The 26882-nt window shown below is 52.5% G+C and overlaps 2 protein-coding genes across 30 annotated transcripts in view; both read right to left on the bottom strand.

Moving 5' to 3' along the window:
- Positions 1-433: 433 nt before the first annotated feature.
- On the bottom strand, positions 434-8902 carry HSP90AB1 (heat shock protein 90 alpha family class B member 1). Of its 2 annotated transcripts, none has more exons than XM_086878292.1 (12): positions 8154-8902; positions 7809-8046; positions 7527-7733; positions 7086-7245; positions 6751-6884; positions 5961-6269; positions 5354-5519; positions 4969-5159; positions 4557-4704; positions 4036-4304; positions 3286-3619; positions 434-1949 (listed from the first exon to the last, which is right to left on the bottom strand). In XM_086878292.1, the coding sequence occupies exons 3-12, from the start codon at positions 7602-7604 to the stop codon at positions 1840-1842; spliced, it is 1899 nt and encodes a 632-aa protein (XP_086734418.1). In that variant the 5' UTR covers positions 7605-7733; positions 7809-8046; positions 8154-8902; the 3' UTR covers positions 434-1839. The 2 variants fall into 2 exon arrangements, with proteins under 2 accessions (XP_086734418.1, XP_023780192.1); XM_023924424.2 differs by having other exon boundaries at positions 7900-8046.
- Positions 8903-10531: 1629 nt separating this feature from the next.
- SLC29A1 (solute carrier family 29 member 1 (Augustine blood group)) overlaps positions 10532-26882 on the bottom strand; it is a 34619-nt gene continuing 18268 nt past the window's right edge. For 9 of the 28 annotated variants that reach the window (XM_023924426.2, XM_086878311.1, XM_023924429.2 and 6 more), the window contains 12 exons: positions 18079-18161; positions 17539-17620; positions 17129-17301; positions 16765-16904; positions 16423-16557; positions 16176-16273; positions 15753-15843; positions 15542-15630; positions 15292-15400; positions 13923-14008; positions 12081-12280; positions 10532-11510 (listed from right to left, as the gene is read on the bottom strand). In XM_023924426.2, the coding sequence (XP_023780194.1) occupies positions 11399-11510; positions 12081-12280; positions 13923-14008; positions 15292-15400; positions 15542-15630; positions 15753-15843; positions 16176-16273; positions 16423-16557; positions 16765-16904; positions 17129-17301; positions 17539-17620; positions 18079-18107 (1344 nt within the window). In that variant the 5' untranslated portion in view covers positions 18108-18161 and the 3' untranslated portion in view covers positions 10532-11398. Of the gene's footprint in view, positions 11511-12080; positions 12281-13922; positions 14009-15291; positions 15401-15541; positions 15631-15752; positions 15844-16175; positions 16274-16422; positions 16558-16764; positions 16905-17128; positions 17302-17538; positions 17621-18078; positions 18162-18907; positions 19583-19858; positions 19988-21608; positions 21831-24294; positions 24461-26882 lie in introns of those variants that run through there. The other 19 variants (XM_086878297.1, XM_086878298.1, XM_086878299.1 and 16 more) reach the window with 10 other exon arrangements.

Genomic DNA, 26882 nt, shown 5'->3' with positions numbered 1-26882 from the left:
CAAGGGTGGGTCTGGCATCAGAGACAGGACTGGGGCATAACACAGCTAGGGAAAGAAAGGGGATACTTGGGTGAGGGTTACAAGAGAAACAGAGGAGAAGAGGGACAGTGGATATTTGGAGGGGATACCAGAGCTGGTGCTGAGCACATCCCAGCCTTCAGAGCACTTTGCACTCCAGCAGTTTTATCTGTGCTCCTTTTCTAGCTCTGAGCTTTTGGAGGTGCCTGTGCAACCTCACAGCTTTTCATCCTGCCCTACAAATTCGCCCAAATGTCTGCACCCACCATCTGCTGACAAACTGAAAATAGAATCCTTTGATTAAAAACAAACCACAAAAACCCACATTGCCAGGTTAGGAATAGGATACAGTAGGATAACCTAATTTAAATGAAGATTTAAGCAAAACATTAGTGGAAAAAAAAACCCCAAGACATTAACTTGAAAAGTTAATTTTTATTAATTCCATATTTGGAAACACCTTCCTATCCAGAGAGAAATCCTAGTTATTAACTAATTGCTAGCTTAGCTCCACCACTGCCCTAGCTGCACCCACATAGCTGCCATAGTGGCAGCACAGTCAGTGTCAGTTGGAGATGGATACTGGCTAAAGCCCATTCGATTTTGCGCCTGTGACAGCTGGCATGTGGGCAGCAAGAGAATGTAATGCTGGTTTCACTTTTCTCTGACAAACCCCAAGGGCCATTGTGGCCAGGGGTGACAAACCTCACAGAGTGTGAGCTCAGTGCAAGGGGCAGCTCAGTGAGAAGTGATGGCCCAGGCTTGTCATCTAGGACACAGATGGAAAAAAGCCAGATACTGCCCAACACCCAATGGCTGCAGAAGAAAAGGCAGATTGGAGGTGGGAGGAAAGGAGTTGAGTCTTTGGCCCAACAGCTGAAGAGAGTTAGCTTGACTACAGTCCTGAGCTGTCACTCCACACCCTGCTCCACACTGCAGTGGAACAGGCAGATGGCTCCTGCCACTGTCCTGCTCCAGAGGTGCTCAAATCAAACCAGCCAGCAGCAGCCCAGGCTCAGACCCTGGCACAGCTCACCCAGCTGACCCACACAGATTGGAAGTTAGCTCCCAGGCTGGGGGGCATGCAGTGCTCCAGGTGGAGAACTACTGCTCCATTGGAGAGGATCCCACCTGTACAGCAGGTCATGTGTTCCTTCCACCCACTTCATCTTGCCAGGGCATGGAAGAGATAAAGATCACCTAAACCAGGGCTCAGAAAAGCAGTCAGGGCACAGGGGAGAGCAACACAGGAGAGTCCAATACCCTCAAGGCACAGGCTGAGACATTTTCCTCAGCAGAGCAGGCATGAAACACAAGGGACCCTGCCATGTAAATCATCAGTTCTTTAATTCCAGTAGAACAAAAAAAAAAAACCAAAAAAAAACCCCAAAAAATGCAGAAAAATAATCAAACAAAACTCATCCAAAATACATTGTGCTATTCTGGGGCTTCAGGGAGGCAGAGGTTCAGAGGAAGGGCTCTCCCACCCCAATGGCATAAGGACAGTATTTGATGCCTTCTGGTAACATGGGACACTCCGTGAGGGGGTGAGAGGAAGCCTAATGCTTCCTCACACCTCCAGTCCCCATCAGCTGTTCCTACACAAGTAGAAAGATACAGAACAGACAGACCTCAGGCTACCTGAATTATTACTAACAAAAAGGGAATCATGCCCTCCTGCACCCTGACAAAAACAACCCCAACCAAACACAGCCAAAAGAACAGACACCACCAAGAAGTCAGTAGCAGCTGGTGGACACAGACCATCTTCTAAGCAGACATGACAGAGCAGAGGTCTGGCAGGTGAAGGAAGAACCTCCTTCAGTCTACCTCTTCCATGCGGGATGTATCTTCATCTCCCTCCAGGGGGGGGATTTCCTCAGGGACAGCTGTACTCGGCTCCTCTGCAGTCATCTCATCTTCATCAATGCCTGGGAGAGGGGAGAAAAGAAGAGATAAGGCCTCCAAATGACACCTGATCTCAGATATACAGCCTCTCCCAGAGTAAACCTGGCTCCTGCCTCCAGCCTGAGGAATGGGGCTATTAGCATCCAGTAGTTCACAGAATCATAAAATATTGATTTGGAAGGGACCCACAAGGATCACTGAAGTCCAGCTGCTGGCTCTACACAGGACAGCCCCAAGAATCACACCATGTGCCTCAGAGTGTTGTCCAAACACTTTTTGAATGCTGGCAGGCTCGGTCCTGTGACCACTTCCCTGGGGAGTCTGTTCCTTGGCCAACCACTCTCTGAGTGAAGAACCTTTTCCTAATATCCAACCTAAACGTCTCCTGACAAAGCTTCATGATGTTCTCTCAGGTGCTGTCACTTGTCACCAGAGAAAAGATATCAATGCAGGCCTCTCTGCTTCCCCTGGCAAGGAAGCTGAACACTGCAGTGAGGTCACCCCTCAGTCTCTTTTCCTCCAGGCTGAAAACTAATAAATGCAAGTCAACATTATTACAAGTTATTGTGAACTCCAGCACTAATCCTGAATCAGTAGCATCCTTCCAGTAGCATCTACACTAGTATATGGATACTACCTATGGCATTAGAGTGCACTCTGTAAGCGGCAGAGATTAACTACAAAAGATTGTCACCCAGCACCACAAAACCTGTAGTTTAAGCCAGGAGAATGTGGTTTAAGCCATGAACATTTCTCTAGAGAAAAATGCAGTAAATCCAGTCAAGTCACAACTAAAGCAATTGCAGGATTCTAGAGCTCATCAGTTTCTAACACTGCAGGTTGCTGTTTCAATAGACTCTGAACAGAAAATTGTACTACCATACAGTCCCTTTACCTGCAACTTGACTAACAGAACACTCTAGTCCTACTGTGACTAGGCAGCACAGAGTTACTAACTTAGTTGTGCTAAGCCACAACACCTCCTGATTTACATTTTTAGCTAAATAGTGAATTTGGAGGAAAAGGCTGTGTGCAGGCATAAGCTGTTTCACCAGATGGGTCACATCATCCATGACAGACTTTTCACATTTACTCTGAAGGAATAAAAAGCCTCAGTTTGTCATCTGAACATCCTAGTGGTGGCTCCTGGTGTTGTGGAGGACAGGGCAGTCCACCCAGAGTCCTGAGCCTTCCTGAAGTACCTTGTTCCAGGTTTATACTTTCTTGTGGCCATCTTATGTACAGAGCCACTTCAGCACATCATAGCAGCATGGCTCCCTTACTGGCCACCCCCTGCCCCAGGACACTAGCCTGCTTTCAGGCCTTGCTGCAGGCTTGACAAGTTGCATGGATACTCACCAAGCCCAAGTTTAATCATCCTGTAGATGCGGTTGGAGTGGGTCTGGGGATCTTCCAGGGAGAAACCAGAGGACAGCAGAGCAGTCTCAAAGAGTAGCACCACCAGATCTTTAACAGCTTTGTCATTCTTGTCAGCATCAGCCTTCTGGCGAAGGGTTTCCACAATTGGGTGATCAGGGTTGATCTCCAGGTGCTTCTTGGCCATCATATAGCCCATGGTAGAGTTGTCCCGCAGTGCCTGAGCCTTCATGATGCGTTCCATGTTGGCTGTCCAACCATAGGTGCTGGTGACAATGCAGCAGGGAGATGAGACCAACCGGCTCGAGACAGTGACCTGCCAACATAGCCAAGGGTTAGCTGTGCAAGGCCCCCATAAGCCCTGGACCGGGCCCAGCCAGAGCACACTACAGCCCAAGTCTTTGCCTCTCGTTCACCTGGGAACACCCCCCAAAGCAAGCAGAAATGCTCCAAGCAGCCCCAGGACTGCTGCACAGACTAATGTGGCCAGCTGCACTGCACATTTCTCACACCTACCCTCTCCCATCAATATACATATTTGGGTCAGTGCCCCTTGCCTGCAGCCTGTCTGCTTAGAGCAAGATAGTGCATGCTGAGACCTCCAGCCTCCTTTAGGAGCTCCTGTAAAGGAGATGAGAGGCATGCATTGAGCTGGGGCCTTCACCTGCACCATGGAGGACCCAGCCCTCCTCCCTCCAGCCCGTGGCTAAACTCCCTGCCCACCCATCTCACCTTCTCCACCTTCTTGTCCAAGATTTCCTTCATAAGTTTGCAGAGGTTCTCAAACTTGGCCTTGCTCTCCTCCATCTTTGTTTTCTCTTCCTCATCTTCAGGCAGCTCTAGCCCCTCTTTGGTGACTGATACCAGAGTCTTGCCATCAAACTCCTTGAGCTGCTGCACGCAATACTCATCGATGGGCTCTGTCATGTATACCACCTCAAAGCCACGCTTCCGCACACGCTCCACAAAGGCTGAGTTAGCAACCTGCTCCTTACTCTCCCCTGTGTTTGTGGACGTTAGAAATGAAACATCACCAAGAGGTAATAGATAAACAGTACCAGTCACTTGGGACCCCTAACAAAAAACTGATAGCAGTCAGGGTTCTAGGCCTGGTGGCCTTTCCCAAGCCCCCAGGAATGAGGTGTAATTCAGCAGGGATGATCTGCTGAAGGCAGCAGGAGGTGTTTTAAATTAGGGTTTGTATGCAAGCTACCTGCCTCTACCTTGCTAGGCTCAGAGGACCTCTGGCTCACCTGTGATGTAGTAGATACTCTTCTGGTTCTCCTTCATACGGGACACATACTCAGAAAGTGAAGTCACCTCATTGCCTGAGTGGGATGTGTGGTACCGCAGAAGCTCCGAAAGGCGCTTTCGGTTGGTGGAGTCCTCATGGATGCCCAACTGGGGGCAGAAGAAATGCATAAAGTATCCAGGATAGGACTTGGATGCACTTGGCCATCCCTGAGGCACAGGCATCTGCCCAGCTCCTGATCATTTGAGTGTTTGGCCTAGGGCAGCCAGATGCCCACAAAGGCACTCTAAGACATTTGCAAGACCCACTCCTTTTATCCTAACATCCATGCAGAGGAGACACAACATAGGAACAAGATTGCTCCTCAGGCAGATGGGCCCTTCCCTCCTCCAGGTACAGGGTGTCCAACTCACCTTTAGATTCTTGGAAAAAGCCTCATAAAATTTCTTGTAGCTCTCTTTGTCTTCTGCCAGCTCTGAAAAGAGCTCCAAGCATTTCTTCACAATGTTTTTGCGGATCACTTTGAGGATCTTGCTCTGCTGGAGCATCTCACGAGAAATATTCAGAGGAAGGTCCTCTGAGTCCACAACACCCCTGATAAAGTCTGCATAGGAGGAATGAAAACAGGTGTCAGGTTAAGGATTCTGAGCTTCAACACAGAAAGAAAAGAGCTAAAACACTGACTGCTATGCACCCACACCAGCTAGCGCCTCATCCAGTCCCTTTGTACTAGAAGCAATACCACAGGCTGTGGGGATCCCAGCTCTGCACAAGGATAGTGAGGCAGGGGGCTCTTACTTAGGTATTCAGGGATGAGCTCGTCACAGCTGTCCATGATGAAGACCCGCCTCACATACAGCTTAATGTTGTTCTTCTTCTTCTTGTTCTCAAAGAGGTCAAAAGGGGCACGGCGTGGGATGAAAAGCAGGGCCCTGAACTCCAGCTGCCCTTCCACAGAGAAGTGCTGTGGAACCAGGAAAAAAAAACCAGCTTCTGGGGTGCTTAACTTCTCCTTTCCCCAGCTCCCACAGTAGCAAGGCTGAACTGCCACTCCTCAGCACTGGGACTGACAAGGGGGCACACACAGCATCATCTCTAGCATCCAAGCAACCTGCATTTCCTCCTGCTCAGGCCCACTATCCCCTGTGTGTCAAGGTTTTCTGGCATACAGCAGGCTTGGACAGAGAAGTCAGTCTTCTCTGAGACCCTACATCCTCCTGTCTTCCTTATGGACTGGCACTGCCAATCCTTCCATCTGCATAGGAGTCACAGTGCAGGTTGCTCCATCACCAAGTGGTCTAAGAGTGCTCAGTCCCACAGAGGCATAACCATGTGGTGACTCTGGATAAGGGCTGGAAAGGGGCCCTCAACCTCTCCCTGCAAGGCACGGTAGCCCAGCACTCACCTTGACAGCCAAGTGGTCCTCCCAGTCGTTGGTGAGGCTCTTGTAGAACTCGCCATATTCTTCCTGGGTGATGTCATCAGGGTTGCGGGTCCAAATTGGTTTGGTCTTGTTCAGCTCCTCCTGGTCAATATATTTCTCCTTGATTTTCTTGGTCTTTTTCTTCTTGCCTTTGTCTCCCTCCTCCTCATCAGAGCCCACATCCTCAATTTTGGGTTTCTCTTCATCTTTGGACACTGACTCTTCCTCCTTCTCATCTTTCTCCTCCTCTACTTCATCATCACTGATCTCTTTCTCACGTTCTTTCTCCAGCTGTGGAGAAACAAACACACAGTAGTCAGGTTTAGCCCCAAGTTACCAAGAATGCTTCTGCTCCAGATGAGAAAAATGGTGTCCTCCAAGGCCAAACAAATGCTTCATCTGGAATCAAAAGTCTCAGAACCAGTCCTCAAAAGCCCTTCATCATGCAACCAAAAACTGTGTCTGAGAAGAGACAAGTGGCAGGAAACCCCTCTTTTTCTATGGCTGATTTAAGATGATCTTCAGCTGCAGAGACCAAAGGCCTTTAGTGTGGCTGGATAACCACCTCCTTTCACCTCCAGTAAGCTCCCAGCCTCAAATCCCCTTTGGCCACAGAAGCTGAGAGCACCACTGACCAGTACCCAGCAGCCAGGAACTACAGAAGGGACCAGAAGAGATTGTACACTGAGCCTTTTCTGTACTCCTGTTTCTAACACCAGCCACCCCTGCCTCCAGCTTTCCAGTTGGTCCCCAGAGTCCTTTCCTTACATACATAGAGTGTGATGGGGTAGCCAATGAACTGGGAGTGCTTCTTCACCACCTCTTTCACACGACGCTCCTCCAAGTACTCAGTCTGGTCCTCCTTCAAGTACAGGATCACTTTGGTGCCACGTCCAATGGGTTCATCTGCAGCATAGGGAAAGAAACATTAGTATTTCAGGACAGAAAGCAAGCGTGACCAGCTCCTCAAACATAAACCTCAAACATAAAAAATATGATACCCAGCATTAACCAGTGTGAGTAACAGTGCAGCATGGCTCTAGGGAGCACCAGCAAAAGGAATGCTTCTGCCAGGAAAATATGCTTGGTTTTTTGTACAATACGCACCACGGTCAGTTCGGACAGTGAATGAGCCCCCAGCTGATGACTCCCAAGCATACTGCTCATCATCATTGTGCTTGGAAATGACAATCACCTTCTCAGCCACCAGATAGGCAGAATAGAAACCCACACCAAACTGCCCAATCATGGAGATGTCTGCACCAGCCTGTGAAAGCAGAGAGCAACTGCTAAGACCAGTGTGGAGACAGAAAATGTCTGATTCACAGCAGCAAAGAACTGGGTCAAGCACACAGAGAAAAACATTCAAGTGCCAACAGGCTACCAGCTACCCTCAGCTCCTCCCTGGTGTCAGAAAGGTGGGGGAAGCATACTTGGGTAGGCCAACAGTTCCCATGCCAAACAAGTCACTGTTTATTATAATTTGTACATTCAGTGCCAGCCTGTGACCCAGGCCCCAGGGAACCCATGCAGCCAAAGCCAACCCACCTGCAGGGCTTCCATGAAGGCTTTAGTCCCAGATTTGGCAATGGTGCCCAGGTTGTTGATGAGATCTGCTTTTGTCATCCCAATGCCAGTGTCCACCAGAGTCAGTGTGCGGTCCCGGGGGTTGGGGATGATGTCAATTTTCAGGTCTTTCCCACTGTCCAGCTTTGAGGGGTCGGTCAGGCTCTCATAGCGGATCTTATCCAGGGCCTGGGGAGAGAGAGATGCTCGACACAGCCTCCCTGCTCGACAACCTCTTCCATCCCTCCCCTGCACAAGCCTTACCGGAGAGCCAGGAATCAGCACCCCCTGAAGGACACCAGCCCAACCCTGAGCCCCCCAGCAGAGGAAGGAGCCCACTCCCGCCCCCGCTCACGTCGGAGGCGTTGGAGATGAGCTCCCGCAGGAAAATCTCCTTATTGGAATAGAAGGTGTTAATAATGAGCGACATGAGCTGGGCGATCTCCGCCTGGAAGGCGAAGGTCTCCGCATTCTCCTCCTCGTGCTGCACCTTCTCGGGCATCTACAAGGCAAGCACAGACCTGTTTTCAGAGTATTTTCAGTCCATGAGAACTAGGGAGGGGGTGGTGAGGGCATCAGGCCCAGCCCCATCTCCCATGCTGTCCCTACCGTCTCGGATGTGAGGGACCGGCGAAAGAGCTGCACTCCCCCCCCCGCCCCCAGCTGGCTTTTATCGGCACGGAACGGGGAGGGAGCCTCACGGAACGGGAGGGAGCCTCACGGAATGTTGTATCCTTCCGCCTTAAAGGGGTCTTGATTAGCGAACCACAGCTGGACGGTGTATGGGATGCTTCGGACTTGCCGTTTAGTGGCGGCCATGACAGGGGCTGGCGTGCAATGAGTTCTCGGCTTTCTACTGCTGTGCGGTCGCCAGCCGCAGCTCCCCGCCGCCCTTTGACGCGACGCTCGGAGGGCCGCAGGACCGAGACCTCCGAGCGTCGCGACGAGGGGCGGCGGGGAGCCCTGGCGAGGAACTCTTTTCCGCGCCTCGTCGCGGAGGAATACAGCTAAACGCAGAACCACACTTCCAGAGTATTCCATAGTGGTTATGGTGGCTTCTTCGACTCCGTGGCTGGGGCAGGGAACCGGGAATCCGCGCTGTCCCAGCTACATCCTACAGCTCTCCCGGAGGCCGGGAGCCGCGTAGCTGTGCCGGCCTGAGGCTGCATGTGCCGCGGTTCATCGGTGAGGGGCGGGGACAGAAGGTGTCAGGGCCAGAGTGTATGGCAGGTCTCTGTCGCCGTTGCAAAACAGTGTTTGGAGACGTTGTCTTCTCAGTGTCCAAGGGAATAATAATATAAATCGATCTTAAGCCTTACTATTCCAGTCTCTGCAGTACGCTTTCCAGTTCTGAGCTCCTGAGTAGAAGAGAGAAATGAAGCCTGGAGCTGGTCCAGCAGAGAGTAAAAAAGATGATTAAGGGACAGGAGCATCTCTCCTAAGAAGAAAGGATGAGGGAGCTGGGCCTATTCAGCCTCGAGATAACTGAGAACGGAGTTCATCAATGTCTGGAAATATCTCAGGGGAGGGTGTTGAGGATACAGCCAGGCTCTGCTTGGTGCTGCCAAGCAGGACAGGAGGCAGAGGCCAGAAACTGATGCACAGGAAATTCCACCTGAGTATGAGGAAGAACTTTACTCCCAGCACTGGAATAGATTGCCCACAGAGATTGTGGAGACACTGTCACTGGAGATGCTCAAGAATTGTCTGGTCACAGTCCTGTGAGATGTGCTCTAGGATGACCCTGCTTAAGCAGAGAAGTTGGACCAGGTGATCCACTCTGGTCCCTTCCAACCTGACCCATTCTGTGATTCTGTGTTGAAGCTGTGGGTACAAAAGCCCTGATCAACAAAGGCACCTGGAAGTGGGATGAGGGGACCTGAGTTCCCACATGGGTTTTGGTGCCTGATGGTGCAAGGAGATGATGGCTGTGAATGATGTGGGACAGGGGGATTCCCGCTGGCAGGCTGGTGTAGTTCACACCAGGAGCAGGAGGTGGCACTACGGCTGTTCCCAGGCACAAAGTTAGTTCCCGGGTGCTGTGCTGCAGGTCAGTACTGCTCAAAATGTGAAGCTGCATCTGCTCTTTATCAGAGGTGTGGGTGGTCCCTTGGTGTATCTCGAGGGCAGCATCCCTGGGGTGCTGGTGGATGAGAGGCTGGCCATGAGTTCATCATGTGCACTCACAGCTTGGAAAGACAATGGTGTCCTGGGTTGCATCCAAAGCAGAACAGCCATCAGAGTAAGGGACAGTTTTCTGTCCCTGTGCTCTGCCCTGGTGAGAGCCCAGCTGCAGTGATGTATCCAGCACTGGGGTCCTCAGCACAGGAAGGACATGCACCCGGTGGAGATAGTCCATAGGAGGAGCACCAACATGATCAGAGGGATGGAGCACCTCTCCCACAAGGGCAATCTGAGAGAACTGGGATTGTTCAGCCTGGAGAACTCTTTGGTGTGACCTAATTGTGGCCTTCCAGTACCAGAAAGGGACCTATAATAAAGATGGACAGGGACAAAGAGTATGTAGTTACAGGACAAGGAATAATGGTTTCAAACAGGGAAGGTTTAGATATGGGGCAAGGAATTTATTACTCTGAGGGTGGTGAGGCACTGGAAAAGTTTCCCAGAGAAGCTGTGGATGCCCCATCCCTCAAAGTCCTCAAGTCAAGCAGAATGTTGCTGCAGGTAACCTGATGTAGTGGAAGTTGTTACAGCCCATGGCAGGGGGTTTGGAACTGGACGATCTTCAAGGTCCCTTGCAACCTGAACCATTCTGATTTTATGGTTCTACGATCCCCTTCCCACACTGGCTGTGTCCTCATAGCTGGGCCTGACTGTGCAGGGGATGTACGCACATTTCCACATCTGACATTGGTTGCAGGGGACCACAGGATACCAAAGAAATGGCAGTCTCTTCTCACTTCAACCCTTGACCCTCCACAGCCCCTCTCCCCTGTGGTGACAGAGACAAAAACACATAACCAAAGGAGCATTTTGTTCTTTTTATAGAAAATGGCAACTGTATAGACACATTTACACGACAAGGGATAGGAAAGCCAAGGGAGAGGTAAGGCCTTCCCTTGTAGGTGGGTAGGGAAGGCAGCTTTGTTGGGAAGGGAGTTGCTGCCTCTCATCTTGTAGCCCACAGTGGAACCTCCTGTCACACAACTAGGAGGCTGAAAAAACAATATCAGAATCAACAAAAAAAGGAAGGGAATAGAAGCAAGAGGGGGAGAAGGTGGGGTGTGGAGACCTCCTCCTTCCTCAGCCTAGCCATGGTGTTGGCCCTTTCTGTGACTGTCTACACTCTTGGGATACACCACTGGGCAGGGGGATGTGCGTCTAGCAGAGAGCAGGGATGGCAAGGCTGGCTGGGGCTCTCCTCCCCATTCACAAGTCTTACCAGCAGGAGGAGGGGTGGGATATTTCCAGGCCCCCTAAGAGAGGAGAGAATCTCCTAGGTGCTTTGGAGACAAGGGCAAGAGAAGGAGTAACACTGGTTACCAGCCTTTCACTCTGTCAAAGAGGCTGAAAATGGCTTTTGGCCTTAAGCCAGGGAAGTTATGCTGCATGGGAGGCAGATGGACCTCTTGGAGATCCCAGGGGTCTTACAACACACACAACATGGGGAAGGAGAAGGCACATAGGCCTGAAGGCATCACACAGCCAAGCGTGGCAGGAACCAGGCCAACCCTGCAGGAGTGGAACCGTCCCTGGGTGTAATGTCTGCTGTGGCAGTGTGATTTGGCAGGGACAGGTGTGATCTGTTATTTCCCCACAGTGCTGAGGTGTCCAGGGCCTCAGTGGAAGATGCAGAGCCATCTCTTGGTGTCCCTGCACCCTGTGTGCCTCTGCTAGATGAGAATTCGGACCAGAAAGGAGACAGCAGCTCCTAGGGCCAAACCCAGTGACAAGAAAAATGCCATGACGGCTCCAGCTGTCTCCGCTTCGTGCGCAAGCACTTTCCTAGGGGAAAAACAGGTGTCAGATGCATCTTTGGGATGTGTGTTCAGTACCCTGCTGTTCAATGAGCTGGGAGGTTTGTCTGCAGCAGATGAACAGCAAGAAGTAATACCCGTTGGCTCCCAGAGCCGCAAGAACTCCAAGTTCATAAAATACATCAGGCAGTCCACCCTGAGGCTCCCGGCAGCAGGGACATCCCCATCCTACACCTGTGGGGCTCCTCGTACTGCCTGTGCTGGGCAAGGCTGCTCACCCTGCTGTGGGTGCTATGCCATGCTTTGTTCCGCTCCAGATCCCTCCTGCATCCAGCCCCTTCCCCTGTGGGGTAGCTGGGAAAAATGGAGAGCCCAAATAGCTTCCTTATCCTGAGGATATGGAGGCACAAACCTGGGAGACGGGACACCGGGGTAGTGACAATTCCCTTGTGTGCCTGCGGCCTCTTCTCCAGATGCCAGAGCTGGGCAGGGCCAGACTCCAGAAGTTATGCCAAGCTTAACTTCTGGGGGCACAACATATGCCACCAGGCATCTCGGGGCATAACCAATCCTTCCCTTGTCCCCAGCTCACACTCACTTTGGCCCGAAGCACATGCAAAGGCTGGCCAGGTAGCCATTGGAGATGGAGAAGAAGATCATGAAGACGATGTACCAGGCATCATGAGAGAAAAAAACAGGCAGGTAGTAACGGGGTTTCACATTGCACAGCATGAAGAGAGGGACAAAGATGACACGGAGGACCACCATCACTGGCAGGAGGCAGCTGTCCTTCCCGGGCTGGGAGAAAAAACACACATTGCTGAGAAGCTGAGAACTGGACATTCCCCATCCCACCGCATGCTGGTAGGGGCTCTACAGAGGCTGTCCCTACTGTGCTACGTCTGTGGAGGAGCCACAGAGATGGCAAAGCTGCTGAGAGGCTTTCTTGGCTGCCTTATGACCACCTGCAGTCATAAGTAGGTTCTAGGTTTGAAAGCCCTGTCACAGGGGACTTGAAGCAGCACTAGAGCCAAAATACTGAGCTGGGCTTGTGGGCAACTGTTAAGCCCTTGCTGGCAACAGGCGGGCAGGCAAGAGAGCTTTGTGCATGCTCATACAGTGAGCCAGTGCAGAACAAGGGTGGCTGAGGTAAATTCCCTCTGGCACCTCAGTGCCTGCAAACTGGGCTTAATCCACCTCTTCAGTGTGCTACGCCATCCCGCAGCCAAGCAGGGCAAGAACCAGCAATCTGGGAAAGGGATTATGCTGGGGTTGTTTTGGAATGTGCTGGGAAAGGCATGGACCGAGTTACAGTCTCCTTGGATCCCACCAGAATTCCTGAGCAACTAAGGCTGGGACAAAGAAGGAGGCACCATCCTTGTGTTGTCCCTGCATCTAGGACAAAGGCAGTCCCTGGAACGAGACAGGCCTTGTCCCCTCAGTGAGGTGCCAGGTTCACAGATGACAGGGCTCGCTGGTCTGAGGTGAGGAGAGACCCACAGCTACCTTGGGAGCTGCTGGGCTGGCATGGCCACAGGAAACGCCATGAACACAAGAGGAAACTGAGGTTAGGCCAGCTGCCATGTCTATGGGGCAAACTGAAGACAGCAGCTGCCTCTCCTTCTTGAGGAGAAAAAGAGTGAGTGAGGCCCCAACCAGGGAAATGTGGCCCAAACCACATGGAGTCAGATTTTCCACACAGCTTTGTTTTGGAAACACCTCCTGCTGGGTCATCCCACTATGGAGGCTGTGGCCTGGACACCAAGCAGGGCGGCTCATGGCCAAGACTGAAGGCAACAAGCAGTGATGGCCAGGGGAGAGGCAGCTCCAGGCCATGGGGAAGGCAGGCCCAGACAGACCCCTGTGGCATGTGGTCCTGAGGAGCTTCTCTAAAGAGCCTGAACAATACAGGGGGAAACAGTGTTTGTGGGGTGGATGAAGGGGCAGGAAGAGACCCAGACAGGACAGCCCCTTTCCTTGCCCATCCTAGGGAGACAAAAGCAAGGGGATGTGGCAGGGGACAGTTCTTTGACCTATATGTCATGGCCCTGCCCTGCTTTCAGGACAAGGGTTTTTGAAGCAGCTGTGTCCTGTGCCGAGGCCAAAGGTTTTATTTTGGGCTGCCCTGTCTTTCACCCTCTTTCCCTGTCGCCATCCTGTCTCATCGTTTGCATAGCTGGAGTGAAGGTTTGTTTACAGAGAGGCTGAAATGGAGAAGGCAGCTTCATCCAAGCCACGTTGAAAGAGAGGTAGGAGGACAGAATAATACTGTGGTTCTCGGCTCTGACCCATAAATCTCTGCTTAGAACTTAAAGCAGGAGTTAGCTCTGCATCTCCTCCCTGCTCCAAGCCATGGATGGCAACCCCAGTGAGAGGTGTGGCTGAGGACATGGATGAGGGATGGACACTGCCTGGCATTTTCTCCCTGCTTCATACTTACCCATGTGAAGAGGGCAGTGAGACTCCGTCCTGTCCAGTCAAAGACGTTAAAGAGCAGGAAGCAGGAGACAGGAATGAAGTAGAGACCTGAAGAAGGGGATGGTCAGTGAGAAGCCCAGTGTGCCCCAGCCTCTCATACCCATTGCATGGAGACTGTCTTTCAGGTCTAGGTCCCACCAGTTTCCCACTAAGGCCTGGAATGGTCTCCCAGCCAGGCTGGTGTCCACATACAAACCATCGTGCACAGTGGTTCCCTCTTCCCTTCCAGCATTCTGGATTGGGTTTGTGTGGCAATGTTTTGATAGTGTGGTGGGCTACAGGGGTGGCCTCTGAGAGAAGCTGCTAGAAGCACCCCCAAGTCTGACAGAGCCAATGTCAGATGGCTCAAAGAAGGACCCACCACTGGCCAAGACCATCAATGACATTGGTAAGGCCTATGGAATGACATATTAAAAAGGGGAAAAAAATCTCAACATGTGCAATTGCACCAGAGAAGTGAGAACATGTGACAGAAACAACTCTGCAGACACCAAGGCCAGTGGAAACGGAGGGAGAGAAGGCACTCCAGATGTCAGAGCAAAAAATCCCCCTGCAGCCTGTGGTGAAGACCATGGTGAGGCAGGCTGTCCCCCTGCAGCCCAAGGAAGTCCACAGTGACTCAATATCTACCTGCTACCTGTGGAAGACCACCCTACTTTGAAGCAGGTTTTCTGGCAGGACTTGTGACCCTGCAGGGGACCCACACTGGAACAGTCTGTTCTTGAAGGACTGTCCCGTGGAAGGGACCCAGGCTGAAGCAGAAGAACTGCCACCCATGGGAAGCACTCACATTGGACTTCAAGGAGTACTACCTCCCATGGGAGGGTCCCCATGCTGGAGGAGGGGGAAGAGTGGGAGGTGTCCTCTCCCTGAGAAGGAAGCAGTGTCAGAGGAAATGCGTGATGAACTGACTGCAACCATCAATCCCTGTCCCCCTGCACTGCTGCAGAGGGAGGAGATAAAAGAAATTGTAAATAAACTTAAGCCTGGGAAGAAAGGAGGGGTGGGTGGAAAGTGTTTCAAGATTTAGTTTTTATTTCTCATTATACTACTCTGATTTGATTGGTAAATAAATTAAATTAATTTTCCCCAAGTTGAATCTATTTTGCCAGTGACAGTAATTGGTGAGTAATCTCTCACTGTCCTTATCTCTACCCAAAAGCCTTTTGTCATATTTTCTCTCCCTTGTCCAGCTGGAGTAGCTTTGGTGCACACCTGGCATCCAGACAGGGTTAGCCCACCACACATACCTTCAAGCCCCACCTTGTTTTCGCCCATTTACCTTGTTCTTATTTTTTTCCCCACCTCACCCCCATCCGTGGCACACTTACCCCATTTGTTTCCTTCTCCAAGGACAGTGGACACTTTAGCTGTGATGGCAGGAAAGACGCCGATGGTGACAGTGAAGACGAAGCAGACAGACAGAGCCAAGACCCAGAGCTAGGCAGATGAAAGAAAAATGCTGGTACCAAACAGAGGGCATGAGACCAGTGCACGGCTGGTCTCCTCTCCTATGCTCTCCTATAAATGTGCCCATCCTGAAAGGAAGGGCAGGACAAGGCTTGCTGGCAACTCACAGACCTTCTTAAAAATAGCAATGACAGAGGGCTGCTCATCAGGGTTGTGGATAGGGATGATCTTTGAATTATTCTGCTCCATCCCATTCTCATCTGCAGAGAGAGACACAAGTAGGGCATAGAAGACCCCAGAAAGCTGAGATCTAATTCAGTCCTTCTATCTCGTTCTTTCTTTAAGCTCTTTCCCTTTTCTCTTCATTCTCTCAGCCCCTCACCTTTCTTAATTAGGTCTCTCTTGGTCTCCAGCTCTGCATTGTACACGTGGTACTCTGTCTTGTCCTTCATGGAGTAGTATCGGAAGAAATCCTGCAGAGAGACAGCAGGGAGGACTCATTCATGCATGCAAAAAGAAGGCTGCCAGGAGCTGCGTGACAACAGCAGATATGGCCAATATGGCCAAAGTATTCCTTCCAATTATGTCCTGTTTACCCAGGGACTCAGATACCCCAAGTACACTGGGGTATCTGTGGTGGGAAGTATCCCAGAGTGCTCCCTTGGGACACAGGAGCCTGCCCTGACACAAGAGGTGGAGGCTGGTAGGAGCCAAGGCTGGGCTGCTAGCGGGTCACGGTTCTTGTGCTGGGATGCGCAAAGCTCCCATGTCCCCAAGCCCTTCCCTACCAGGACAACAGTCTCACCATGTGAGGCAGAACTACGTAGGAAACAATTGCCAGCACAATCGTCACACAGGCCGTGGTGAAGTAACCGATGAAGCTTTCGGGTTGCTGGGCACCAACTGAGAGCACAGGAAGGGAGAGGAAAGGAAGATGATGACAGCTGAGAGGAGAAGGGACCTGCTGCCATCTCCCACACAGCATGACCTTGGCAGATGCTGTGACAGTGGTCTGGGAAGGCCCTGTCACCTGCAAGGCAGGGATTACTCACTGGCAATACTGAAGATCATCGCCAAAGCAGCAAAGGTGCCTGCCAAACCCTGCCCGCTCATGATGGGGGCTGTGTAGCTGGCAGGCAGGAGCCCTGCCAGCCCAAACAGGCTGCTCTGGAGAATGGCGCCAAAGGCTGCAAAGGGGAAAGATGAGCAGAAATGAGAAACCAAAGGCAAGGATGGACTGCACCTCTGCAGGGAGCCAAGGCCCCTGCCCTGCAAGGGAAGTCAAGTTCCCCTCCCACTTAGCTCTCCCATAGTGAGGTTCATGCTTTTCTCCCAGAGGGATCAGCCCTAGCCATGGGACTGTGTCCCTCTCCTTCCTCCACTGCTTCACTCACAGTTGATGAAGATAATGCTGATCATGGTAAAGATGAAGAAGGGAAGAGGCTCCATATGGATTTTCACCATGATTGCAGTGACTAAAAACACCAGCCCAATGGCCACCAGGCTGCCTGAGATGCGGATCTGCTGGGGAATCCTACAAAAGAGGGTCTCAGTTAGGAAAACCCAACCCCCTAAAATCCTGGGGCTGGGACCGAGCTATAACTGTGGGAATCCCAGCCAAACCCTGAGACAGGAGACTGGTGGTTTGCCTTTGACTTGACCAAACAGGATGTAGCTTGGCTGAGTGCTGGGACAGAATAGGCCAGGGCTGGGCGGCCCTACGGGGGCTGATAGGGGCATGGACAAAGCAAGGCTCACCACTGGTGGATGAAGGAGTTGAGGCAGGTGAAGATAAGGAGGGGCACCATGGCGCAGAGAGTCATGAAGTTGTCAAACACAGACTGCAGGTAGGAGGGTGTCGAGGTGGCCTCACCAGTCTGGTTCCTGATGTGGCTCTTCTCCTCCGGGTCCTCAAGGCGATTGATGAAATACTGCAAAGGAAGGAGCCTGGTGGGGCTGAGATTCTGAGATTCTTCCAATGCCACCCTTATTCTTTGTCCAGATCCATGCCCATCCCTCCTGCTGCCTCAGTGCCACTTGTAACACCCAGGTCACACATGCCTGTGGTCCTCTGCATGCTGTGCCATGCTGCCACATCCACACCATGGTCCCTGGACATGACAGGGGACAATTACTGTCATGGACAACAGCAGGAGGGAAGCCCTCACCTCCCTGGCAGTCATGAAGAAATTCCATGGCAGCAGTGTTCCCAGGCCAAGGATGAAGAAGATCAGCCAGACAGCCTTGTACCTGTGAAGGGGACAGAGCGGTTTGGAGGGGAAGCTGGGTATTGCTTCTGACTGTCCTTGACCCTGCAGTGGGAGGCATCAGACAATATTTATTGCCTGCTCCACAGCCCTTGCTAGCCTAGGCTGCCAGAGACGTGGCACTACAGAGTAGCTGTGGGAGGCCCTCCCCAGGAGGCTATGAAGGCAGGGAGAGGCTGGCTGCTCCTCAGCATGTGGCACCCAGATACACAGCATCCATCACCAGATTTGGGAGGGAGTTAGGCTCCCCAGGAGTGTTTACAGGGGACTGTTTACAGTTTACAGCCCATTTGCTATGGAAAATCTGAGAAAGAAGGGATAGCTTGGTAGCCCAGTTATCATGCAAGAGAGGGGGTCCCCCAGATGCTGGGTCCCCCTGTCCTCCCTCACCTCCTGGTATTCTGGATGTGCCCCCACAGCTACATCAGAACTTGTCATTACCTATCTTGGGGCCCATCTCTTGCTGTCATCTTGTGTGGCAACAGTCAGAACAGGTCCCAGCAAGTCTTATGGCTGCTCTCCGTCTGGAAAGCAAACAGAGGATTTTATGGGAGAGTGAGAGACACAAGACAAGCAGGGTGAGCACTGGTTTTAACCCCAACCTATGCTGCCAGTGTTCCAGCGTACTGAGAGTCAAACACCAACCCAGAAAATGACAAGACAGTGCAGAAGCTTTGGAAACCTGCAGCTCAGAGTCTTTAAGCCAAGGGGGTGTGACACAGGCTTTCTGCTGGCCAGGCACAGCAAGCCCTCCCTCCGAAAGGAAACTGCTTTCCCAGATACCCAGGCTGCTTGTGCTGGCTACCCAGCTGCTCGCAGCAGGCTCTGAAGGGATTTGAGAGCCTGCAGCTCTCTGTCCCCAATCCTGGGGGTGCATGTGCGCAGTGGGCTGTGTCTGCTTCCCCTGCCCGCCCCAGCTCCCTCCAACGCCCGGGGCTCGGTGGCATAAAAGACACATTTAATTCAGCAGCCTCTCTGGCCGGAACCAGCAAATTCACAGTTTTCAATTCCACTTCCCTGGGGCTCTCACAGCCCTTTCCTGGGTCACCCTGAAAAGCCAAGGGCGTCCCTGGCACTGCTGTCCCCTCCCGGGCACGCACCGCTCCTTTCTTCCCGTCACCACCTGCCCGGGCGCTGCACCGCTCCGGCATCGCCCTGAGAGCCCCAGAGACATGACCGCCAGAGCTCCGAGAAGGGACTTTCCCTCCCCGGTCACCCCCTCTTCCCGGGGCAGAGTGGGATCAGCCACCAGGAGGAAACGCAGGCCTGCCTTATCCTTTTCCAGTCCGGGCGGCGCAGCATGGGGTGCTCCGGCACTTCTCCCAGGGCTTCACCTGCAGCGGAACTGCCGGCGCCGTGTCCCTGGCCCCGCTGGGACATGCCCCACGGACGCCTGCTCCAATGCCTCCTGCAGCATCCCTGCCTGCGCCCTGCCAGGTAGGGCGGAGGAGGAGGAGGAGGAGGAACAGGCAGGCAGCGGCATGCTGGGATCTGTAGTCCCTGTCAGCCCCGGCACGCACTGAAGGTGGTGCAGCCCGTCCCTGCCGCAGGTGCCCGTGGGGTTGTGGGCACAGCTCGCCTCCTCCTCCGGTGGGATCCTGCAGGCTGGGGAGCCTGAGCTACAATGGAGCTGAAACATAGCCGGTAGGACGTGGAGATGGGTTTTGGAAACCCCTTGGGCCGCTTGGGAAAGACAGAGCAGGACAACAGGATGTCTGCAAAAAATCGAGGGCTCTGCCAGCCCTGCAGGTGCCACCCTGTTGATGTCAGACCATCTGCAGCACCGCTCCCCTGCCTTCCCACACAGAGAGCTGGGGGAAAGAAATCTGCTTTGCCTTTGTGAGCTATCCGGGCTTCCAGAGAAAGCATCCCAAAATCCCCTCCTGGCAGCCTGCCGGTATCTCTGTAGGGAGGAGACATCCTCACCCGGGATTAGCAGAGGGATCTGCAAACAACAACACCACAAAGGGGGACAACAACAAACAAGGGGACAACTGCTGTCCCCTTGCACACAGCAGCCCCACCGGGGCCACTGCTTGTCTCCAACCAAACAGATCTCAACCTAAAATAGGCAAGAGAACCTCATCTTCCCCCATGGGTCCCCAGCAAGCCCTCAACATGCTTCCCCTTGCCAGCCAAGCTGCTGGTCGCCCTTGCAGGCCCCACCAGGTCATACTGCTGTCCCTGGAAACAGAGGCAGGGACTGACCCCATAGACATACCTGGGAGAGAGGACAGAGCTGGGGTGAGCCCTGTGTTCAGAGTAACTGTCCCCTTGCTTCCACACACCACGCCCTTGGGGGTGAGTAGCAGGCCCTGGCTCAAGTCACTGGGGCTGGAGCCCTGTGGGTCTAGCGGCACACACAGAAGAGAAGAGGTATCGGATACCAGAACTGGCACACAGCCCAGGTCCTGCTGCCCAACCATCCAGGGAAGGGAAGAACAGAAAGGTGCTGAGAAGGAGATGGCAGGAGCCGAGGATGTTGGGGAGAAGGCGGGGGGGTCGGGAGTAGGAATCTGGGGGTGCTGGGGCAGGGCGCTCCGCCATGCTGCTTTCCCACTGCCTCCTGCTTCCATCTGGAGAATGCACGCATCCCTGTGTCAGGAGCCCAGCCTCCTTGGCAGGCACTGCCTGGCCGCAGTCTCCTGCCTGCTCTGTTTGTTTTCTGTCTCACTTCGCTAAATGCCTCCTAATTTTTTCCAAAGAGACAGTGCCTGCCAAGGGCAGCAGACATTACAGCAGGAAACACTTCCAGCTGCTGGCTGTTACAGAGAACTCTACAACAAACAGAAAAGGTTACATGAACCAACACCAGCAACAGGTGGCAACCCTGCTCCCACTTGGGGAGAGCTGCCCTACCCGATGGGACATGGAACAGATGCCACTCTTCCAGCAGGCACAGCACAGCTCCAACCACTCCCCCCACCACAGCAGTCTGCTGGTGTTTAGCCCAGCCACCAGGTTGGTGGCTGCACATCCTGACGGACACAGAAAAGGAGGAGCGATGTGGGACCCTGGCCCAAGGATATCCATTGGGCATATATCTGGGCACAGAACAGTCTGTCTTAACCCCATGGAAATGATGTGTAAGCAGAAGAAACAAGATCACAAAGAGTGGGCTTAACAAACCATAAGCTAGAATATTTGAGCAGGTACAAACAAGAGATGGCAAAATTTTAATTGCTCATTCATGACACACAAAGGCTGTGGCAGATGCTAAGTGACACCCTTGGTGGTCATGTGCAGCCCCATTGCCAGCCAAGCCCTGGGAAGTGACAGCAGGGCCAGCTGTCACCAGCTGCCTAACCTCTGTGGAAAAACCCGCACTGCAGGACAGCCACACCTGCAGGCAGCTGTTTGTCACCTGGCTTTGGACACTTCCTTATTCCCTTTCCCCACATCACCTTTTCCTCTGCTCCTGTTGCCTTCGCCAAGGGTGAGCACTTAGTTTCTCATTTGAGAAATTCCCTGGTGCTATGTAGGCATGCTATGGCACCATGGAATTACACCCAGAAACACCAGCTTTTTAAAGAAAAGCCGTTTACACCACACCAAGTGTAGAAGTGTCCTGGCAGTCCATAGACAAGGGATTGACAGCAGATTACTGGCAAGCACCTCATGTCCTCCTGACACTACTTGTCAGGGGATCTCTTTGCAGGGATGTCAGTACTTCCTCCAAGCATGGCCAAGATGGGACAGGACCAGGTGCCTCACCAGCCTTTCACCCCATTCCCCTAGGTCCTCTTGCCCACTGGGTGACACCAGAGTTCTCCAGTCAGGAAGGCTGATCCAGGGGCCCCTCAAGGTTTATCTGCAGGTATGGAACAAGCCTAGCACAGGTATGGAAGTCACATGAAACCTTGGTGGCCATGACTCAGCTGGAAGATAGGAAACACTTAAGAGACTGCCTGTTTCATGATATTTCATATGCGTGCCTGAACTCTGACCATGCTGCTTGCGGATCATCCTACCTTGTGCCGGGTGCAGGGAATTCCATCTCCACCTTCAGTCACCAGCTTGAGGACACATGCTTGTATTTCACAAGATGGATGAGAGCGCACAGTTGTGCACCACTGCTGCAGTGCTGAGACAAAAACAAGTCCTCCCAAAACAAAGGTAGGCAGGTGCCTTGAGTCAAAGCAGAGGCTGGTCCAGCTCAAAGGCTGGTCTCCATCAGAGGACAAAAGCAGATGCTAGGAAAGAGTAAATGTGGCACAGTAAATGGGCACTAACTGCCCAACTGTTCCCTCAGCCTCCAAGCTGGAAGGGACATGATGTTTGTGTTTTGTAGCCATGGTGGGTTTCACTTCTGTGAAATCCTGCTTCCCCCTTCAACTCAGAAACTCCTGAAAGGGGGCAGCAGCTCTCCCCACATGCAGGGCCTCACCAGGGTTCCTTTGCCTTCAACGTCAAAGGGTAGATGAACATTGGAGTGGCTGCTTTACAGCCCTAGATTGTATCCACCCAACAGCACATTTTCCAAACAGAAATTCTAGCTCACTTAGTCATTCAGGCATGGCTCCATGCCTTCAGTCCTCCTTGTTGCTTTTCTCCAAATCTTCCCTGGCTCCTCTTGATCCTTCCAGAGATGCTGGTGCTGGGGGCACACAGGGACTTGTGTGGGGGTGAGACAATAATTTGAAGAGTGGCACAAGGCTTTCCTGCTTTCTTTCTGCTTTGTAACTGGGAAAGATTACAGTGTGTGTTTTCATATCTGAAATAGCCCCAGGCCTTTCTGTGAGTGGCTGGCTTATGGCTGTCTCAGTGCATAATCTTGTTTGTGGATCTGGGGCTTCTTCCCTTCCCCCGTTGTCTGTGACTTGATATTTATCTAAACTGAATTTCAGTTGCCTGATGTTGTAATGATTGTCAGCACTCCTCCTAGCTGGCACTTGTCCCCATGAACCTGAGTAATCCAATCACCTCAGCAAAGCCCTGTCATCTCATTCTCTTTTCCAGGTCACTCATGAATGTGAAAAAACATGTGACAGATACAAAGATCTCTTTTCACAGCAAAAACTGACTGCTGACTCCTACACCCTCTTTCCTGTTTTCATACTAATTATGGAGCCAAGTAAGGACTTTCCCTCTTGACCAGCAAGTTCCTTTAAAAACTGGTCTGAAAGCTGACTGGAATTTTTTAGGGGAAGCAGTGTGGACACTCTGAGCCCAGACTCTCTAGGAAGTGCTGCTTCAATGGTGGGGGCCCCTCCACAGGAGCCTCCCCACATGCCCACAGGCCCTGTCCCTGCACAGACAACAGCATATTCAGCAGTCGGCTTTTCCCTGAAGTTCCTTCAGCCCTTCTTAGAAAAGGTGGTATCTTTCCCTCCTCCCAGTCCCTGGGGGCTGGAGCAGCTGCAAATGACCGTAGAGGCCAAACGTCACAACCAGCTGCTTCACCCTCCCTTTCCTTCTGGGGAACCCAAGACATTTGTTGCTGTTTACCTTTGCTTTCTAACAGATGCTTTGAGGAGCTCCCCAAAGGAAGGTGGAAGAAATTGCTCAGGTTTTGGTAGAGCTAACAGAGAGGTAAAAGCTTCATCTGTCTTTTCTGCTATGGTGTCTCTTCCTCTGATCCTTAATCCCTTCAACATCCTGCAGCAGGGTTTCCTAGTCTGGGGTGCTTTGTGAGTAGTTTCCGTCAGCAAGCTGATAGCACTTTCTATTCTTCTTCTTCTCCTCTCTGCCTCTCAGTAAACAGCCTAGTGATGCCATCTGCTCTTCCAGCCCTGCTCCATGCCTGCATCCTGAGGAGAGAGCTTAGCAGGGGAGCAGGAGGGAGCAGGTATTTCTGCCTGTTCCCTTGACTTGCTGCCTGCAGACAAAGTTCTCTGCTTTGCCAGGGCTTGGCCAGCAGAAAAAAAAAAGATTACAACGTGCTCTGTGAAGCATCCTTACCCCCTAAAATGAGGGTCCCTGGGCAATGTTTCTGATCTGTTTTACCTCACTCCCTCCACTCCTCCATAGACAAAAGAAGAGGCACCTCTAAAGCCCTAGCTTTAAAGCACTACCAGCCAGCACAAATTCCTCAAATCCACAAAGCAGCAGCTGTGAATACTGACCCTGCTCCCAGCACTTGACGTTATCTCTGATGCCGGGTGGTGCAGGGGGAGCATTCAGCCCTGGCGTGTTTTGAACTGCGTAGACCAACTGGCTACGAAGTCCCTTATCTGGAGAGTTCAAGGAGCCCTGAGAGGCACCAAGGGGGCCCTTGCCTCAGGCAGGTGAAGCGATCCAGCTGGGCACCAAATTCCCCAGGGCCTGGTGGGACTTCAGCACTGTACCTGAAGGGCTTCCCACCAGGTAGAGGGCAGAGGACAGTGACAGGGCAGAGCCAGCCTTAAAACTACCCAAGATGGCAAAGCTGGGACTATCCCACCCGTTACTGAGTCCCAGGAAGCCCTGGATATCCACCTCTTCAGTGGGTCAGCTAAGTGGGTTCCCAGCCCTGACTGTTACTGGTCAAATGCCATCAATGGCACCCCCACAATGAACCCTCACAGCTCTCTCCTCAGCACATGGCAAGTGCCCAAGCCCAGGTACAATCTGGTCCCTGGCCAGAGAAAAACCCCCAGGAGCAGAGATGTGTGCTCCTGCCCAGCATCCTATTAAACGCTGCAGAGGGACATTGCAGTGTCACAGCAACAAGCTTACCAGAAAGGCAGGGTGGTCCCAGTTCCCTTGCTCCTTGTCACTTCAGGCCACAGGACGATGCAGGGACAATGCAGTCTTCGGAGAGGTAGGAAAAGCCCCACAAATATTTGAGCTGTTGTCTGCTCCAGGGCTGGTGGTTTGGGGATGCAGGAGGAGATACAAGTGCCTGGTGGAGGGCAGGAGCAGGGGGGGAACAGGGAACGTCATTTATGAGCAGGCGTCAGAGGAGGAGAGATAAGCTGATCTCAGGAGACTGTTTGCAGAAACAGGATTCTTCCAAGAATCTGGTTTCTCTGATGGCACCCGCTTAAGGTGCTCTACCCAGGGAAAAGACTGTCCCCTCCAAGCCACAACCCTAACCTGCTTCTTGGGAGGCTGTGGAAGGAGACTTGTTTTTCCAGGGCTAGCTTCAGTCTCCATTTGTTGGAAATTTAGAAAAATAAATACCCTTTCTCCCAGGGGCAGAGGGAGGGATTTGCTCAGGGCTTCACTCAGTGCAGCTGCAGAAGCCTCCAAGCTAAGGCAGAAACCATCTCCAGGACCTGGATGGTGCTTCCAGACAGCTTTTGGCACCTCCAGGAGCTGCAAGGAGGTGGGGAGGGGCATGGGCACATGGGCATGTGCAGCTCATGACACCTGACCATGGCTTCTTGAGGGCCCACCATGGGTTTGGGGAGAGCCTGGGGATGCCTTGCCCCAGACATTCATCCTTGTCCAGCAGTCCTCTGCAGCCAGCAGACCCTTACAGCCCATGTCTGCAGGGCTGGTCCAAGTCCTCAGGGGTGCCAGGATGGCCAATGGAGGTGCTGCCCGGAGGTAACAGTGAGGGGAAATGCTGCAGGAAGGGGTACTTCCCTGGAATCGTTCTAGGGGCTGCAGCAGGAAGAAGCACAATGGCAGGAAACCATGTTTCTGCTTCCAAATGGAGAAAACCTTACAGGACACCTTGGGAGAACACCCAGAAATAATTAATGGAAAATTCAGCTGGGAGCACAAGGAGCAGCCAGAGGCAGCCCCGAGCTGGAAGCAGGTCCTCTTTGCATGGAGGAGCCTGGGTCTTGATGCAGTAGTGGCACAGGCCACCACATGACGGGGCAGCCATGCACAGAGGACAAAGGCAATCCCAACCATACACAACACAAGGCATAGTTATGGCTGTTGCCTGCCTACTGTCTGGCTATCCCACAGGCAGGTCCTTATTTCCATCCAATCAGGTGGGAGGAGGGATGCTCCTTGGTGGCCTGGGACAGCGCTAAGATAAGACCCCTTGGGATGTGGCTCTTTTGCATTAGTATAATGTGCTCTTTTGCATTAGCAGCATTCCCTGTCCCTGCATTCATGTTTGCTCAAGGGGAATCCCTGTCTTTGTCTGCACCATGGTATCTTGTTTGGCTACACCTTGGGCAGCAGCTAAAGCAGGGCAGAGGGATGGGCTGAGCCTATAGGACCATGTCCCACTTTCCCCTCCTGTCTGCAGCTGAGGGGAGCAAAGGTGAGAGCCCACAGCAAAACAAGATGAGAGCAAAACAGTTCTTAGCCAGACAAGTCTGAAGATAAGGACTCACTGAATGTGTGGGAGGAAACCCAGGGGACAGGATCCCACAGCTGAGGAATGAAAGAGGGGTAAAATTAATTTTTCCATAGCCTTCCATCTCCTGGGCTTGGTAGGGCTATATTTACCAACAACACATGGCTACCCCAAGGTCACTGCTTTGGGAGCAGTACCAGAGGGGAAAAGCAGGACTGCAGGAGGCCATCTGCCACTGGCACCCCCAGGGTGCTGGGATGTAGAGTAGAGATGATTCCTCCTTCATTGCTTCATGTTCCTGGCTCCAGGACTGAGCTCAGAGCTGGCAGACCCAGGAAGAAGTCAGGCCAGGAACAACATAAGGGACCTGAGCATGGAGAAACCTGCAGTGAAGGTTTGGAGAAGAAGGATGAGGACAGCTTACATTCCATTTAAGAGGTCCTCAAAACAGTCCTGATGTGAGGGGCAAGGCAGAAGGGGCTTGGAGGGCTCAGCTCAACCACTCTCCTACCCCAAATGCCACCCTGCACTTATACAGGAACTCCTTTCCCCGAGGAGAGTCTGAGCCCTCACTCACTTGTCCTGAAAACAGGGATGCTTCTAGAAGAGCAGGAAAAGCTGGCAGCTAAACAACAGTCGTGCAGCAATCCCCTGCCCACTGCCACCTCCTGCATCCCATGGCACCTCCACCGCCCAGGAGAGAGGCTGTCCCTGTGGAGCCAGATTCAAAGGTGCAGAGCTGGCAGGACCCTCAGGAGGCAAGAGCTGCACAAACCCAGTGGGAGCTGCTGAACTGCTGTCCCCCAAGAAGGGTGGAAGAGCATCCCCAGGGCTGGACAAAGTGAGCCTTGCCATTGCACCTGGATAGCCCAGTAGAAGGCTGCAAGTCCTGTTTGGGGTACTGGCCCAGAAGCAGAGATCATTTAGCTCCCTCTCAGCAGTTTTTTGGAGGCTGATCTGGGCTGCGCAGCTGTTTCCAATTTAGTGGAGGACAGAGAAATGAAACCAGAGCCAGAACAACACAATCTTCCCTTGGTGTCACCATTTCTCCACCTTCCAA

This window comes from Cyanistes caeruleus, chromosome 2 (genome assembly GCF_971803275.1).
Source record: "Cyanistes caeruleus chromosome 2, bCyaCae1.hap1.1, whole genome shotgun sequence".
Lineage (NCBI taxonomy): Eukaryota > Metazoa > Chordata > Aves > Passeriformes > Paridae > Cyanistes > Cyanistes caeruleus.
Note: the sequence above shows the minus strand (reverse complement) of the source record. Positions and strands in the feature narration are given on the sequence as shown.

Coding starts and splice junctions, on each gene's coding strand:
- HSP90AB1 (XM_023924424.2), bottom strand. CDS start 8,046: ATGCCCGAGAAGGTGCAGCACGAGGAGGAGAATGCGGAGACCTTCGCC. Junction 7,246..7,526: donor CCTTCATGGAAGCCCTGCAG/GTGGGTTGGCTT, acceptor CTGCTTTCACAG/GCTGGTGCAGACATCTCCAT. Junction 4,305..4,556: donor GAGTATCTACTACATCACAG/GTGAGCCAGAGG, acceptor CCACAAACACAG/GGGAGAGTAAGGAGCAGGTT.